General features: G+C 39.7%; 1 protein-coding gene across 5 annotated transcripts in view; it reads left to right on the top strand.

Moving 5' to 3' along the window:
* The window catches only part of NETO2 (neuropilin and tolloid like 2), a 62,109-nt gene extending 44,158 nt beyond the window's left edge, over positions 1-17,951 (top strand). For 3 of the 5 annotated variants that reach the window (XM_038008034.2, XM_038008032.2, XM_038008031.2), the window contains exons 8-10: positions 13,211-13,300; positions 13,798-13,911; positions 15,835-17,951. In XM_038008034.2, the coding sequence (XP_037863962.2) occupies positions 13,211-13,300; positions 13,798-13,911; positions 15,835-16,415 (785 nt within the window). In that variant the 3' untranslated portion in view covers positions 16,416-17,951. The remainder of the gene's footprint in view (positions 1-13,210; positions 13,301-13,797; positions 13,912-15,834) is intronic. The other 2 variants (XM_007992219.3, XM_007992215.3) reach the window with 1 other exon arrangement.
* Positions 17,952-18,537: the final 586 nt, after the last annotated feature.

Raw genomic sequence — 18,537 nt, 5'->3', positions numbered from 1 at the left:
TTGGTTTAAAGTCTGTTTTATCAGAGACTAGGATTGCAACCTCTGATTTTTTTTTTCTTGCCATTTGCTTGGTAAATATTCCTCCATCTGTTTATTTTGAGCCTATGTGTGTCTTTGCACATGAGTTGGATCCCCTAAATACAGCACACTGATGGGTCTTCACTCTTTATCCAGTTTGCCAGTCTGTGTCTTTTAATTGGGGGCATTTAGCTCATTTACATTTAAGGTTAATATTGTTATGTGTGAATTTGATCCTGTCATTTTGATGGTAGCTGGTTATTTTGCCCATTAGTTGATGCAGTTTCTTCATAGTGTTGATAGCCTTTATAATTTGGTATGTTTTTGCAGTGGCTGGTACCAGTTTTTCTTTTCCGTATTTAGTGCTGCCTTCGGGAGCTCTTGTAAGGGGGGCCTGGTGGTGACAAAGTCTCTCACCATTTGCTTGTCTGTAAAGGATTTTACTTCTCCTTTGCTTATGAAGCTTAGTTTGGCTGGATATGAAATTCTGGGTTGAACATTCTTTAAGAATGTTGAGGCTGGGCACGGTGGCTCACACCTGTAATCCCAGCACTTTGGGAAGCCAAGGCTGGTGGATCACAAGGTCAGGAGTTCAAGACCAGCTGGCCAAGATGGTGAAACCCCATCTCTACTAAAAATATAAAAATTAGCTGGGCGTGCTGGCAGGGCGCCTGTAATCCCTGCTACTCATGAGGCTGAGAGAACTGCTTGAACCCATTGAACCCAGGAGACAGAGGTTGCAGTGAGCCAAGATTGCGCCGCCGTGACAGAGCGAGACTCTATCACACACACAAAAAAAACAATGTTGAATATTGGCCCCCACTCTCTTCTGACTTGTAGGGTTTCTGCAGAGAGATCCGCTGTTAGTCTGATGGACTTACTTCCCTTTGTGGGTAATCCGACCTTTCTCTCTGGCTGCCCTTAACATTTTTTCCTTCATTTCAACCTTAGTGAATCTGACGATTATGTGTCTTGGGATTGCTCTTCTCGAGGAGTATCTTTGTGGTGGTCTCTGTATTTCCTGAATTTGAATGTTGGCCTTCCTCGCCAAGTTGGGGAAGGTTTGCTTGGATAATATCCTGAAATGTGTTTTCCAACTTGGTTCCATTCTCCCTGTCACTTTCAGGTACACCAGTCAAACGTAGGTTTGGTCTTTTCATATATTCCCATATTTCTTGGAGACTTTGTTCGTTCCTTTTCTTTCTTTTTTCTCTAATTTTGTCTTCCTGCTTTATTTCATTAAACTGATCTTCAATCCCTGATATCCTTTCTTCCACTTGATCCATTCAGCTGTTGATGCTTATGTATGCTTCACGAAGTTCTCATGCTGTGTTTTTCAGCTCCATCAGGTCATTTATGTTCTTCTCTAAACTGGGTGTTCTAGTTAGCAATTCCTCTAACCTTTTTTCAAGGTTCTTAGCTTCCTTGCATTGGGTTAGAACATGCTCCCTTAGCTCGGAGAAGTTTGTTACTACCCACCTTGTGAAGCCTACGTCTGTGAGTGAATTCGTCAAACTCATTCTCCATCCAGTTTTGTTCCCTTGCTGGCGAGGGGTTGTGATCCTTTGGAGGAGAAGAGGCGTTGTGGTTTTTGGAATTTTCAACCTTTTTGCACTGTTTTTCCTTATCTTCATGGATTTATCTACCTTTGTTCTTTGATGTTGGTGACCTTCAGATGTGGTTTATGTATGGATGCCCATTTTATTGATATTGATGCTATTCCTTTCTGTTAGTTTTCCTTCTAACAGTCAGGTCCCTCTGCTGCAGGTCTGCCGGAGTTTGCTGGAGGTCCACTCCAGACCCTGTTTGCCTGGGTATCACCAGTGGAGGCTGAAGAATAGCAAAGATTGCTGCCTTTTCCTTTCTCTGGAAGCTTTGTCCCAGAAGGGTACCCACCAGATGCCAGCTGGAGCTCTCCTGTGTGAGGTGTCTGTCGACCCCTGCTGGGACGTGTCTCCCAGTCAGGAGGCACGGGGGTCAGGGACCCACTGGAGGAGGCACGGTGTCCCTTAGCAGAGCTCAAGTGCTGTGCTGGGAGGTCTGCTGCTTTCTTCAGAGCTGGCAGGCAGGAGCATTTAAGTCTGCTGAAGCTGCACCCACAGCCACCCCTTCCCCCAGGTGCTGTCCCAGGGAGACGGCAGTTTTATCTATAAGCCCCTGACTAGGGCTGCTGCCTTTCTTTCAGAGATGCCCTGCTCAAAGAGGAGTAATCTGGAGAGGCAGTCTGGGTACAGCAGCTTTGCTGAGCTGCAGTGGGTTCTGCCCAGTTCAAATTTCCCGATGGCTTTGTTTACACTATGAGGGGAAACCCACCTACTCAAGCCTCAGTAATGGTGGATGCCCCTCCCCCTACCAAGCTCCAAGGTCGACTTCAGATTGCTGTGCTGGCAGTGAGAATTTCACACCAGTAGATCTTAGTCTGAAGGGCTCCATGGGGGTGGCGGGGAGGGTGGGATCTGCTGAACTAGACCACTTGGCTCCCTGGCTTCAGCCCCCTTTCCAGGGGAGTGAATGGTTCTGTCTTGCTGGTGTTCCAGGCACCAGTGGGGTATGAAAAAAAAACTCCTGCAGCTAGCTCAGTGTCTGCCCAAATGGCCACCAGTTTTATGCTTGAAACCCAGGTCCCTGGTGGAGTAGGCACCCAAGGGAATCTTCTAGTCTGTGGGTTGTGAAGACCATGGGAAAAGTTTAGTATCTGGGCTGGAATGCACCATCCCTCGTGGCTTCCCTTGGCTAAGGGAGGAAGTGCCCCAACCTCTTGCGCTTCCCAGGTGAGGTGACCCTCCACCCTGCTCCTTCTTGCCCTCTGTGGGCTGTACCCATTGTCTAACCAGTCCCAATGAGATGAGCCAGGTACCTTAGTTGGAAATGCAGAAATTACCTGCCTTCTGCCTTGATCTCATGGGAAGCTGCAGACTGGAGCTGTTCCTATTCAGCCATGTTGCCCAGGAATCAACCGATTGGTGTTAATTCTTTACATGTTTAGTAGAATTCACCAGTGAAGCCATGGGATCCAGAGCCTTTCTTTGTTGAGAAGTTCTGGGTTCTTTTTTTAATCTCCTTGTTAGTTTTAGGCCTATTCAGATTTTCTTTGGCTTCATTTTGCAGTTTTGTTTGATTGTGTGTTTCTAGGAATTTGTCCATTTCCTCTAGGTTGTCAGTTTGTTGGCATACAGTTGTTCTTAGTATTCACTTATGATTCTTTCTATGTATGTAAGATCTGTAGTAATGTCTCCAGTTGCATTTCTGATTTTAATAATTTGAGTCTTTTTGTTCTTAATTCTAGCCAAAGGTTGGTCAGTTTTGTTGATCTTTTCAAAGAACCAAGTTTTGGGTTTTTGCTCTTTTTCTGTTTTCTGTTTTATTTATTGTCACTCTAGTCTTTATTATTTTGTTACTTCTGCTAGCTTTGAATTTAGTTTGTCTTCTTTCTCTAGTTCCTTAAGGTATAAAGTTAAGCTGTTGATCTAAGTTGTTTCTTCTTTTTTAACGTAGGCATTTATAGGTGTAAATTTCCCTTTTACTATTGCTTTTACTGCTCCCCATAAGTTTTGGCATGTTTTGGGTTTCATTTGTCTCAAGGTATCTTATAATTTCTCTTGGATTTCTTTTTCGAAATCACAAGTTTAAAAGTTTTGTAACAGTGTGTAGTTTAATTTATACAGACTTGTGAATTTTTTCATTTTCCTTCAGTTTTTGATATCTAGTTTCATTCCATTTTGATTTGAAAATAAATTTTATATTATTTCAGTCATTTAAAATATATTAAGACTTCTTTTGTGGCTGAACATACGTAGTCTGTTCAAGAGACTGTCTGATGTGTACTTGAGAAAAATGTGTATTCTGTTACTGGGTGGAATTTTCTGTATGTGTTAGGTCCATTTGCTCTATAGTGGTGTTCAGGTCCTTTATTTTCTTATTGATATTCTGCCTGATCATTCTGTCCTTTATTGAAAGTGGGGTGTTGAAGTCTCCAATTACTATTGTACAAGTATCTACTTTTCCCATCAGTTCTATCAATGTTTGTTTTGTATATTTTAGGGCTCCTTTGTTTTTAGTCCATATATGTTTATAATTGTTATATCTTCTGGGTGAATTGACCCTTTTATCAATATACCATGTCCTTTTTTATCCAAATATACCATGTTCTTTTTTATCCAAGACTAGTATTGCCACCCCCCAGCTGTCTTTTAGCAACTATTTGCATGGAATATCTTTGTCCATCCTTTTACTTTCAACTTTTTTGTATCTTTAAAGTGAGTGTCCTACAGGCAGCATATAGTTGAGTCTTGTTATTTTCCATCAGTTCTGCAGTCTCTTCTTTTGATTGGAGGGTTTATTTATGTTTAATTGCTGATGAGGAAGCACTTCTGTCACTTTGCTACTTGTTTTCTGTGTGTCTGTAGCTTTGTTGTCTCTCCTCCACTACTGCCTTCTTTTCTTTAATTGATTTTTTTGTAGTGATAAGTTTTGATTCCCTTCACATTTCCTTTTGTGTATATTTTATAAATATGTTCTTGTGGTTACCGTGGATATTGTGTTTTTATGAACTGCTTAAGTTTTTAAAAATTATCTTCACTATTTGGTAAGCATGTGGGAAGTTTTTCTTATTAAAAGTTGTAGCTCATATACAGACAACCACCACAACTTAAAAGTGGAGAAATTTTGAGGACAGATTTTAGGATTCTTCTTTGGGTTCCTACGCCAGGCACAGTGGCTCATACATGTAATTCCAGCTTCTGTGGGGCCGAGGCGGGTGGATTGCTTGAGCTCAGGAGTTTGAGACCAGCCTGCCTAGCCAACATGGTGAAACCCCATCTCTACTGAAAATACAAAAATTAGCTGGGCGTGGTGGTATGCACCACTGAGGAGACTGAGATGGGAGGATCGCTTGAGCCCAGGAGGCAGAGGTTGCAGTGAGCTAAGATTGCACCACTGCACTCCAGCCTGAGTGACAGAGCAAGACCCCGTCTCAAAAAAAATAAATAAGTAAACAAAACCTTTCTTTAGGTTCCTGAAAAATCAAGTGAATAAAATACCACCAGGAAAAACTGTTTCTGCTATATTTCTTTGCTTTTCTATCTCCTTAAACTCCTCAGCCAATTAGCTAAGGATTAAAAAAAAAAAAAATCCAAGGGATGCATCAGTACTTACTAATTTTTTTTAATTTTGCTTATCATAAATGCAGATCATATTATAGTAGCTTTGGCAAAATCTGCTTTCCAATATAACATCATTTTTTTACTTGAATTCGAATGGCCCTTAACTTTAATCTACATTTGGGCAGGGCTGGTTAGCCTCTCCCAACTGTCTGTTTCCTCAGATTCATCTCCTATATGAAGAAAAATACCATTTTAAGACCCATCTGAACTGCCCAGGTATAGTTAAGTTTGTATGTTCACATTTATTTTAAAATTATAAGTGGTGTATCTTATCTGTTGTCATGAAAAAAACAAATATTTTGGCTTTTATATCCTGACTGATGAATGTGGTGTAATGGTAAGCTGTATGATTTGTGCAAATACAGAGTTTGTAAATACAAAAGTGTAACAGTAAGATATCAGATATTTTTGATAAATTTGAAAATTGTTTTTCTCAATCTTATAATTTCAAGGCATTATATTATTCCATGGATTCTGTATTAAAATCAAGACTGTTTATGACCATACACAGGTTTTCTTATAGCTGAACTCTTCTATCCAGAAATTTAAAGGTCTTCATGAGATGCCAAATGGTCAATTGGGTTATGAAGCCAGTTTGGTCAGCTAGCCTTCCTACCTGCTTTCCATTCATTTCTTTGGCATTTGTCGTGTGAGGTACTGTGTTTGATGCTAGGAAGATACAAACATGCATGGAACAGGACCTGCCCTATGCCCTAAAGGGTTTTCCAGTCAGTTAGGTAAGGTGGCATAGGCAAATAGTGACAGTGCAGGATTGACCGTAATGAAGACCCTTTGAGACATAAAACAAAGTGTTCCCCTGTTAAATATCCAAGTTCCTTCGAACAGGCAGCATCAGTTATGGAGGAGATGGTGTTTGAGTGCAGGTCCTTTGAGTGTGTCCTTGAGAGTAGGTATATTTTGAAGGTAGAAATGTTCATGGAGGCTGTTATTTTAGACAGAAGCAATAAAATGAGCAAAGCATTGAAGCAGAGCTAAGGTGGGCTACAAGAAGTGTGTGGTAGAGGGAGTGGCAGAGAAAGGAGGCAGGAAAGGTAGATTAAAACTGGAATATGGGCTGGGCGCGGTGGCTTACGCCTGTAATCCCAGCACTTTGGGAGGCTGAGGCGGGCGGATCACGAGGTCAGGAGTTCGAGACCATCCTGGCTAACATGATGAAACCCCGTCTCTACTAAAAATACAAAAAATTAGCCGGGCGTGGTGGCGTGGCGCCTGTAGTCCCAGCTACTCGGGAGGCTGAGGCAGGAGAATGGCGTGAACCCAGGAGGCGGAGCTTGCAGTGAGCCGAGATCGCGCCACTGTACTCCAGTCTGGGCGACAGAGCAAGACTCCGTCTCAAAAAAAAAAAAAAAAAAGGGAATACAAAGCCCTTTGAAAAAAATCAAAGGGAAAATGTAGACTCATCTTACAGGCATCAGGGAGTTGGCACTATAAAGTAACATCTTTAGCGCTGTGCCTTAGCTGGGGCATGGAGATGAGTTAAGAGTTTACTTCCATAGTCACAGTGGAAAGCCCTGGAGGTCTGAACCTAAGCAGGGGCAGTGAGGACAAAGAAGAGTGGGGAAACGGAATCCACAGGATTCAATGACTCATTCAATGAAGGCTAAAAGAATGAGTCAGACACCTACAATTTTGAGTCTGACTGACTTGGAAAATGAAAACTGAACAGACAAGATGAGGAAAGTGTCATGTTTTGGACATGGTGAGCTCCTTGGGCAGCTGGAAATGTCAGGAGCTCATGGTGGCATTTGCTGAGAGTGAACTTTGCTGCTGCCACTTCCTTTACCAGGGAGAGAACCTAAGCATGTTCCTAAACTTTTTTAAATTTGAGAAGTTTTCAGACTTAAAAAACTATGCAGAGGCTGTTTCACTATGTCAAATAATTACAAATCAGTGCTTTATACAAAGACGTAGCTAACAAGAAAGCCTTTTAGCCTTCTTATTTTTCCCTCGGTTTCTGTGTGCCCAGCCTCTGCACCTGTGCTGTCCGGTCCAGGGTCCGCCAGCCACCTGCAGCCTCAGCACTTGTAACGTGGCCCGTCTAACCTGACGTGTGCTATCATTATAAAAATGACTCCCAGATGTCAGAGGCTTGGTATGAAATAAAGGATGTAAAGTATCTCACTAACAGTATTTTATGCTATATGTTAAAATGAGAATATTTAGGAAATTGTTTCAGGGCTTCCAGCAGCACCCCCATGTTAGGTGCCTTGCTGGAAGACTCTAGGACCCAGCATTTATTTGTACTACACTCACAGCTGGGATGGACGACAACAAAAGGGAGCCACCAGGGACAAGCTGCCAGGGTTTGGACCTATCCTTGCGCAGGTCCTCATACCGCGTCCTTTCCATGAGGGGCATTCTGAGTATGCCTGTTTCTCCAACAATGGCAAATGTGCATGGGCTGGACACAGTGGCTCCCACCTGTAATCCCCGCTCTTTGGGAGGCCAAGGTGGAAGGATTGCTTGAGACCAGCCTGGGCGATATAATGGGACAACATCTCTACAAAAAAAAAAAAAAAAAAAAAAAAACACAGTTTTAAATAAGTTGGGCATGGTGGTGCACACCTGTGGTTCCAGCTACTCTGGAGGTTGAGACAGGAGGATCACTTGAACCCCGAAGGTTGAGGCTGCAGTGAGCTATGAATCATGCCACTGCATTCCAGCCTGGGCAATAGAGCGAGACTCTGTCTCGAAAAAAAATAAAAATGCAGTAGCACATATGCAGTGTTTCTACCCAGAGAAGCCCATTAGAAGGCCAGGCGTGGTGGCTCAAGCCTGTAATCCCTGCACTTTGGGAGGCCGAGACGGGCGGATCACGAGGTCAGGAGATCGAGACCATCCTGGCTAACATGGTGAAACCCCGTCTCTACTAAAAAATACAAAAAACTAGCTGGGCGCGGTGGCGGGCGCCTGTAGTCCTGGCTACTCGGGAGGCTGAGGCAGGAGAATGTCATAAACCCGGGAGGCGGAGCTTGCAGTGAGCTGAGATCTGGCCTGGGCGACAGAGCCAGACTCCGTCTCAAAAAAAAAAAAAAGCCTGTACTCCAGCCTGGGCGACAGAGCCAGACTCCGTCTCAAAAAAAAAAAAAAAGCCCATTAGAGACTCAGCACCCAAGTTTCCTATCAGGATCTGGTCACATAGGCACCCTCTGCTTTGCATGTATCAAAATTTCAAACTCTTATCAGGAAAGCAAGTATTTGGCATAAATGACATCTTTTATACAAAGTCTAGGTACAATGAAGTTAGGGAATGGATGGCACCCAAGGGCCAGTCTTGCAAGCAGAACCTTCCAAAGGTAGCAAGCACCCTCAGGCCTGCTATAATGTTAACTATTTCTGTGCAGATATGTTGGGTTAAATAAACTATATAAGTCAAATTAATTCCACCAATTTCTTTTTTACTTTTTAATGTGGCTACTTGCTCACATTTTTTACTCACATATTTATTTTGGACAGCACTGGTCTATATCCATGATGAGAAATTCTTCTTTAATGTGTTTCAGTTAAGGTATTTTCTCTGTATACACTAATTTTTTTTTGTTGTTGTTAATACAAATCTTGATAATTAAACAGGTGAAAAGCCTCCCTCAAGTGATATCTTTATATTAACTAATCACCAAATGTAAGACTTAAGTTTAAATTGTAAGGCTGCAATAGATTTAACTTTGTATCCCAAATTTAGCTTTATCACCCAAGAACAAGAAGAAAGCCGCCCCTTCAGAAAAAGTGTGTGTGATTAAAATAAGGGATTTAACAGAGTTTTTTAAAAACAAGAGCCAGCTGGAAAAACTTCCATTTGGAAAGCAAATTTCAGAGCTCCAATTAGTAAATTTTTTCATGCTTATCACTAATTCAAATTATTGAACTGTTTCTTTTGTTCTCCTCTAAGCTGTGATTTGTAATTGTTACGATTTCACCCATGGAAACAATTAGTATTTCAGAAGAGATTTATATAAGTGGGCTAATTCTGCATGAGAGATTCAGTTCATGCCTACCCATTGTAGATTGCAGATATAACTGAAATAGAATAATTTTGCTAAAATGGATGATACAGAATAGCAATCAGGATATATTTGGCTTCTTCCCAGGCACTGAATACTAATACATACCTCACTCTTTAAGAAAGATATGATTTTAGGAAAATAATTTCTAGGACTAGAACTGTGAAAGCAGCAGCAGACATTTTTATTAGAATAAACCCGTAATATGATTTTCGGTGACATACTGCCCGCAGACCCCCTGCAGGCTTTGTTGAAGGACAGCCATCCTTCAGCATCATTGCCATATCTCTTTGAAATTGGGGGAGACACAAAATCCCAGCCCTCCCCTTCCTTTCCACACCGTGACCCAGCAGTGAGGAACAGCAGAAAGTGGAGAGTCCTCAGGCTATAAGTGGAGTTAATAACTGGCACTATTTTTGCTGTCTTTTATTTATATAAAGACTTGTAGTTCAATCATGTTATTATTTGAATTGAAGCATACCATTAAAATCCTATATCAATAACTGATGCTTGATTGTCATTTCCACCAGCCATGCTTACCCAGTGAAAAGCCATAAAGGTTAATGTAGGTGTAATTATTAATATAACTCACATTTCTGTGAAACAAAATCTGACAATATCAGTGCTGTTTTCTAACCACTTTAAATAATATGGAGAGCAGTTGTAAAGAATTTATAATAAAAACTGAAGACATTTTCCTCTCACTGCTCAATCAGTGATGAACATGGAGTGGTAAACCTGTCTTTAAGGCCACCTTTGAAGTTATAAAGAGCCATCAAAGAGGGGGTCACATAATGTTCTGTAGATAAACCTTAAAAACCAATGACAGTTTTATTCATGAAATCCGAATGCCAGGGACCCACAGTGCTGTTTATTACCTCATTCAGCCTGTCTTGAAAATTACTTATCTTTCCTACATCCCCTTTTTGTGAACTAGATAAAATAGGTTCACAAAATAGAAGAATAGTAGTAGAATAGAACATAATATGCAATTATATTGTATGTAATAGAATTACAGTGTGGTATATAAATAAAAAAAAAAAACTCCAGTTTGTAGAAATGAGGAAATCAAAAATGGTGCATGTTTCTCTTGGCCATTTTTTAATATTTTTCAGTGCCCCCATCAGTATAATACAGTTTTATGATATCTATGACAAACCCAAGTAGATGCACTAGCTAATTTTGTAGCGTGAATAAAACACCACCATACACTCCCCAGCCCTCAATATGATGGCATGTTTGTGTAACTGACACCTGTTGTCTTTCCGATGAGCTGGAACCATCAATGTTATCTGAGAATCATGAAGTAATTATTTCAGTGGTTTTAGTGATACCATTTTGACAGGTTAGCCATTTCTGGATAAATTACTTATTAGATATATACATCATTTGAACTTAAATCTAAAACAGAAGTATCATGATTGAGACCACTACTTCCATAATCTCATCAAATTTTAGAACTGGAAGTCTGAGATACACTGTATTCCATCCCCTTCATTTTAAAAGAGGAAGCCGAGGCCCAAGGAGGTTAAATACCTTAAAATGTGGATTAACTGATGATAGAAACCGTTTTTGTTGATTACTAATCCGTTGTTTTTTTCTGCTTTCTGCTCCATGGTGCTATTTCCCAAGTTCCTTCACAGTTTATAGCTATTGTGGACTCCTTCAGTCATGTCAGCCGCAAGGGGTTCTCATACTTTTGAACTGCAGCGGATGAGTACTCCGCAGGTGAACAAGCTTAACAGTTTAGTGTGAAGACTGTTGAACTGTATATAGAAAAAGAAATCTGAACTCAACTGCAGGTTGGCTTACAGTGAGGATGGGGAGGGGATAAACGAACCCTAGTTCATAATGACTATAAATTTTTAACCTGTTGTACTGGAACTTGGGTGAATAATACCATTTAGGGCATTCTGCTTAAAGAGAGATTATAGTCATACTCTTAATAGCAAAGCAATTTTGGATATTCACTATGGACCTATATTTGTCAGATTATGTTTTGGAGTTATCTAGGTACCTAATAAATGCCTGTTTTTTCAGCCCATGTTCACAGCCCATTGAGAAATAGACAAAGTGGGTAAGACAGAAGAATGAAAAACTGTCGGTTTTATTATTAATAATGTACTGCAATTGGAGAATGTGGTCAGGTATTCCAAACTTCCTATGAAGTTTGGATGAATTCCTATGAATTCTTCCTATGAAGAAGATTCTAAAGAGTCTTCTCTTTGGAGGGGAAAAAAACAAATAATGCTCATGGCTGTTTTTAAATTACATTTATTATATATTTATTAAAAGAAAGATAATATTTAGAAAAAAATCTCATTAGTCAAGTAAAATTTTAGATACTAACTGTATCTTGAAAAACCTTCTGAAAACTAAAAAATATTTGAGATATGTAAGTATAATATAGAGCAATATTCGATTCTCCCTCCTTGGTGCAGCAAATATTTTCTGAAAATCACAAGTACAGAACCTTTTAGGCAGGAAATACATTTTGTCCAATTCTAATTTTAGAAGTCAAAATTATTAAGGTTTTTGGACCAGGCACAGTGGTTTACGCCTGTAATCCCAACACTTTGGGAGGCTGAGGCGGGCAGATCACATAACGTCAGGAGTTCAAGACCATCCTGGCCAACATGGTTAAACCCCGTCTCCACTAAAAATACACAGATTAGCTGGGTGTAGTGACATGTGCCTGTAGTCCCAGCTACTCGGGGAGGCTGAGGCAGGAGAATTGCTTGAACCTGGGAGACAGAGGCTGCAGTGAGCTGCAATCACGCCACTGCACTTCAGCCTAGGCAAGAGAGCGAGACTCCATCTCGAAAAAAAATGGCTAAGGTTTTTGGGCTACTGTCGTACTGAATGGGAAAATAATAAGCTGCCTCACTTCTTGACTTTCATATGTTTTGTTTCTTTCTTTACACTGAAATACTTAATACTACTCTGTTGGACTTCTGCCTCCAAGCTAGGAGTTTATTTCCTAACAGAAGTAAGCACACTGACTAATAATCCATTCTAACAAAGGTTTACATATACAAGGGGAGGTGCCAAGTAGAGGAGTATGTGGAGTGTGACAGGAACACACAGCAGTGACTGGCTACCCCAGAGAAGCAAGGGGATTTTCACAGACGGTAACATTTGAGATGATACTGAAAGATGAGTAGGTGGCCGCCACGAAGAGAAAGAAGGAGCCATTCCAGGCTGAAAGAACAACTTACACAAGTAGGAAATTATATGGTATATATTCCATATACCTTTAGTGTCCTTAAAACAATTTTTTTGAATCCAGAAGATTGGATTTTTTTATTATGGGTAAAATATACATAACAAAATGTATTATTTTAGCCATTTTAAGTGTATGGTTCAGTAGCATTAAGTACATTCACATTATTGTGCAATTGTTACCACTGTCCATATTCAGAAAGTTTTTGTCTTCCCAAACTGAAACTGTACCCATTAAACATCACCTCCCCATTCCTGCCTCTTTCTGGACCCTGGTAACCTCTATTCTACTTTCTGTCTCTATGAATTTGCCTCTTCTAGGCTCCTCAATAAGTGGAATCATACAATATTTCTCATACAATAATTAATATGTAATTATAGGGCTGGGCACGGTGGCTCACCCCTGTAATCCCAGCACTTTGGGAGGCTGAGGCGGGCAGATCACGAGGTCAGGAGTTCAAGACCAGCCTGGCCAACATAGTGAAAACCCGTCTCTACTAAAAATACAAAAATTAGCCAGGCATGCCGTGTGCCTATAGTCCCAGCTACTCGGGAGGCTGACATAGGAGAATCACTTGAACCCGAGAGGTGGAGGTTGCAGTGAGCCAAGATCACACCACTGCACTCCAGCCTGGCGACAAGCCAGACTCCATCTCCAAAAAAAAAAAAAAAAAAAAAATGTAATTAGAAATAATTATGCTAAGTGAAATATGTGGCTTTGTCCGTGGTGTATGTATCATAATTTCATTTATTTTTATGACCGAATCACATTCCATTGTCTTGTAGATGCCACATTGTTTATCCATCCACCCATCAATGGGCATTTTGTTTGTTCCCACCTTCTGGCTGTTGTGCATAATGCTGCTGTGAACATTGGTATGCAAGTAACTGAGTTCCTGGTTTCAGTTCTTTGGAGTAGGTAGCTAAAAGTAAAATTGCTGGATCATAAGGTAATTCTATGTTTAACTTTTTGAGGAGCCTCCAGATAATTTTCCACAACGACTGCACCATTTTACATTCTCACCCTCAGTACAGAAGGGTTCCAGTGTCTCCACATCCTTGCCAACACTGCCTTCCAAAATTTTGAAAAAAAATGTACCAGACTGTATACTGGTTTCTTAAGAACCATTGAAAATACATTCATTATCATTACATTAAAAGTGACCTTTTGGGGCCTAGCATAAGAAAAAGTTGGAATGAGCCAGCATCAGAGAATATTGACATTTGTCTTATTGTTTGAATAGTACAGAGTTTACTCAAAGAAAGGCCTTTGCGGTAAGAAAGTACTCATAAAGTCAGATTTGTTATGTATGAAATAAATCAAAATCGGGTGGTATGCCTGCTCTTCGCAACACTGTTTTCTCTTCCTGCAGCTCCCTGCACAAGCAGCACTTTCTTTTGCCATAGCAACATGTGCATCAATAATTCTTTAGTCTGCAATGGTGTCCAAAATTGTGCATACCCTTGGGATGAAAATCATTGTAAAGGTGAGTTTGGTGTAAAGGCCAACCTTTTTGAGAAAAGAGTGGCTATTACCCTTCATTAAGAACTTAAAATGTTATTCTCTACGACAGTGCTTAGCATAGCTGCTTTGACAGAAATGGAAACATATAAATGGATCATACACCTGGGATGTGGTGAAAACAAAAATACTCTAAACAAAAGCATTTTTTGTCTACAAACTGTTAAGTTCTAAAGTGTATTGTGGCCGGGCACAGTGGCTTATGCCTGTAATCCCAGCACTTTGGGAGGCTGAGGCAGGCAGATCACCTGAGGTCAGTAGTTTGAGACCAACCTGGCTAACACGATGAAACCCCGTTTCTACTAAAAATACAAAAAAATTAGCTAGGCGTGGTGGCGCATGCCTGTAATCCCAGCTACTCGGGAGGCTGAAGCAGGAGAATCACTTGAACCCAGCAGGCGGAGGTTGCAGTAAGCTGAGATCGCACCATTGCACTCCAGCTTGGGCAACAAAAGCGAAAACTCTGTCTCAAAAAAAAAAAAGATATAGTGGTATGCCCTGCCCTATTTTTGTTACTGTTGTTGAGGTTTGTCATTTGTATTGTAAACATACCTTATTTAGTTGTCAAAATAATTTAGAGGTTAGCCTGAAGTATGTGGAAACACTATTTAATAAAAATCAACTTGCAGATTCTGTCTTACAACATAAAAACAAACATTCTATGAACTGCTTTTTTTTATTTCATAATATTTCCTATGCTGTATTCCCAGTGTGTACTCACTGAAAGATAAATGCAGCTTGTGGTAATGGTTGAATGTCTGCAAGCTGGTTGTCAGGTCACTGTGTCAGAACTAAAGATGATCTACCTTTTATCCTCTAAGACAGCAGTCCCCAACCTTTTTGGCACCAAGGACTGGTGTCGTGGAAGATAATTTTTTCACGGGACAGGGGTGGGGTAGGGGTGTTGGTTTCAGGATGATTTAAGCGCATTACATTTATTGGGCACTTTATTATTATTACATTGTAATATATAATGAAATAATCATACAACTCACCATAATGTAGAATCAGTGAGAGCCCTGAGCTTGTTTTCCTTCAACTAGACGTCTCATCTAGGGGTGATAGGAGACAGTGACAGATCATCAGGCATTAGATTCTCCTAAGGAATGCACAGCCTATATCCCTCACATGCACGGTTCACGATAGGGCTCCTGCTCCTGTGAGAATCTAATGCCACTGCTGATCTGACAAGAGGCGGCGCTCCGGGTCATGTGAGTGATGGGGAGCAGCAGCAAATATAGATGCAGCTTCACTCGCTCCCTCGCAGCTCACCTCCTGCAGTGAGACCAAGTTCCTGTCTGTGGCCCCAGGGGTTGAGGACCCCTGCTGTAAGAGTTCAATAAATATCTTACTGTGAAAAGGTGATGCAATCTGATATGGCTGTTATAAATACTTGACATGAAGTGTTTTCAGTTAATCATTCAAAAACAGTAGGTCATGATAATATACTGGATGGGTTAGTCTGACGTTGTTAGTTTGCTCTCCCTGTGGTCATCAGTAGATGTGGGTATACCTGAACACGGCAGTTGGTCAAACCTACCATAAAGCAGAAAGCTAAAATTGATAGAACAAGAGTATTTATTTGGCATAGTCTGTATTTATGTATTTGATTTGATTTGCAGAATGTGTGTATCTGTGTGTCTTCTGAAGAAACGGACCAAGAACTTTATCTTTTCTGTAATCTATCCATCTATACTGTGATTGGTAACTTTAGACAGAAATTTTAATGGGGTTGTTTTATTTGTTTAAAAACCTAATTGTAAACTGCATTGTCTGTAGTATATTTGGCCCAAGTATTCTGCTTTACCTAAAAATACCTTACTGATTTGTACCAGGATTCATATTAATGTATTTTGAACACTTAACATTTCTCATTTTCGTTCTACAGAAAAGAAAAAAGCAGGAGTATTTGAACAAATCACTAAGACTCATGGGACAATTATTGGCGTTACTTCAGGGATTGTCTTGGTCCTTCTCATTATTTCTATTTTGGTACAAGTGAAACAGCCTCGAAAAAAGGTCATGGCTTGCAAAACTGCTTTTAATAAAACCGGGTTCCAAGAAGTCTTTGATCCTCCTCATTATGAACTGTTTTCACTAAGGGACAAAGAGATTTCTGCAGACCTGGCAGACTTGTCGGAAGAACTGGACAACTACCAGAAGATGCGGCGCTCCTCCACCGCCTCCCGCTGCATCCATGACCACCACTGTGGGTCGCAGGCCTCCAGCGTCAAACAAAGCAGGACCAACCTCAGTTCCATGGAACTTCCTTTCCGAAATGACTTTGCACAACCACAGCCAATGAAAACATTTTACAGCACCTTCAAGAAAAGTAGTTACACTTTCAAACAGGGACATGAGTGCCCTGAGCAGGCCCTGGAAGACCGAGTAATGGAGGAGATTCCCTGTGAAATTTATGTCAGGGGGCGAGAAGATTCTGCACAAGCATCCATATCCATTGACTTCTAATCTTCTGCTAAAGGTGACGTGAATTCTTAAGTATGTATGTACGCGGCCTCCAGGGCACCATACTGTTTCCAGCAGCCAACCCTTTTCTCCCATCACAACTACGAAGACCTTGATTTACCGTTAACCTATTGTATGGTGATGTTTTTATTCTCTCAGGCAGTCTATATATGTTAAACCAATCAAGGAACTTACTCTATTCAGTGGAAACAATAATCATCTCTATTGCTTGGTATCATTTATAGGAAGCACTGCCAGTTAAAGAGCATTGGAAGAGGTGGTTGGATGGAGCCAGACTCAGGCTGCCTATTCGTTTTAGCAACGGGAAGACTGCTCTTGACTGATACAGCTCTGTCAATATTTTGATGCCACAATAAACTTTAAGATTTTTCTTTACATTTTATTTTTCCTTTCTCTAAATTTAATTTGTTTTATAAGCCTATACTTTTACCATTTCAGTTTCTTACATAAATACAAGTGGTTAATGTACCACATACTTCAATATAGGCATTTGTTCTTGAATGTGTCAAAATACAGCTAGTTACTGTGCCAATTAAGACCCAGTTGTATCTCATCCATCTGTTTCTTCTTGGCTAATCTCTGTGCTTCTGCCTTTTAATTACTGGGCCCTCATTCCTCATTTTCTGTGAGAAATAATAGATGGTATTTGTCACCTTTCAATTACATTTTTTCTCAGTTATACTGGAAAATTTCATAATCCTGGGATATAGGTACCATTGCCCACTATGACTAACAATTTGAAAAAGATAAAAATTTCTAGCAAGCCTTTGAAGTTTCCCAAGTATAGTCACATTCAGTAACAGCCCATTCATTCCAGTAAACAAAGTCATTTCATTCACTTTGGGAGAGGCCTATAATTACGTTTATTTGCAATGTTTCTCTTCGCTAGATTGTTACATAGCTCCTGTTCTACTGATTTTGCTTACCACATATGGTAACCAAGGTTAGATGCGAGTTAAAATTCCTTAGAAACTGGATGAGCCTTGAGATTGCTTCTTACCTGGGACAGGACATTTTTCTAGCTCTTATCAAGAATAACAACTTCCACTTTTTTTTAAACTGCACTTTTGACTTTTTTTATGGTATATAAACAATAATTTATAAACATAATATAAATGCTCATTGTGTTTTTTTAGACTTTTGATATTATTTGATACTGTACAAACTTTATTAAATCAAGATGAAAGACCTACAGGACAGATTCCTTTCAGTGTTCACATCAGCGGCTTTGTATGCAAATATGCTGTGTTGGACCTGGACGCTGTAACTTATTGTAAAGACCTTGGTAATGTGGACATAAGCTCTTTCTTTCCTTTTGTTACTGTATTTAGTTTGTGATAAATTTTTCACTGTGTGATATTTATTGCTCTAAATCACTACACAAATCCTATATTAAAATATACATTGTACCTGACCCTTTAATCATGTTATTTATGCTACTGAGGTTGTGGATCTTAAGGTATGTATGGAAAGGAACTCATTTATCAAATTGTAAGTAATACAGACATGCCATTTAAAAGAGGTAAATTCTTGTTTTCTATATTTTGGTAGTAAATTCTCAATGAAATAAGTTGAAGTTTCACTGGATTTCATTAACTTTTAAATATTACATATATGTGTTTTCTCAGATTAGTGAAAATTGTGACCTTAAATATGATATACACTGCCTCAGAATGCTTTCTTATATCAAAGTTTATGTTTTTTAAAAAAGTAGATAGTATTTAGGAGACGGAAAAACCTATACGTAATGTATTCATGATTTAAACTTTTTTTTAAGTCACCATAGTTTCTTATTTTAAAAATACAACTTGGAAACATGAAAAGACCTGATGCATATAATATTCAATGAACTAATACCAGAGACAGCTAAATTTTTTCAATAGTTATGCTGAATAAGCATTTTAGTAGGTAACTTATGCCAGCCAACATTTGAACAGCATAATAAATACTTAATATAACAACTATGATCTCATTCATGATGATAAAAGGGAAGTTAGCATATTTTCTACGTAAAATTATATTCATTTTTTAAAATAGCCGTTAAACCTATATTTAATCTTTATAGTAACAAATAATACAGTATGCTAAACTGTATTATCTGTAG

Source organism: Chlorocebus sabaeus, chromosome 5 (assembly GCF_047675955.1).
Source record: "Chlorocebus sabaeus isolate Y175 chromosome 5, mChlSab1.0.hap1, whole genome shotgun sequence".
NCBI lineage: Eukaryota > Metazoa > Chordata > Mammalia > Primates > Cercopithecidae > Chlorocebus > Chlorocebus sabaeus.
The sequence above is the reverse complement of the archived record's forward strand: the minus strand, read 5'-3'. Positions and strand labels throughout refer to the sequence as shown.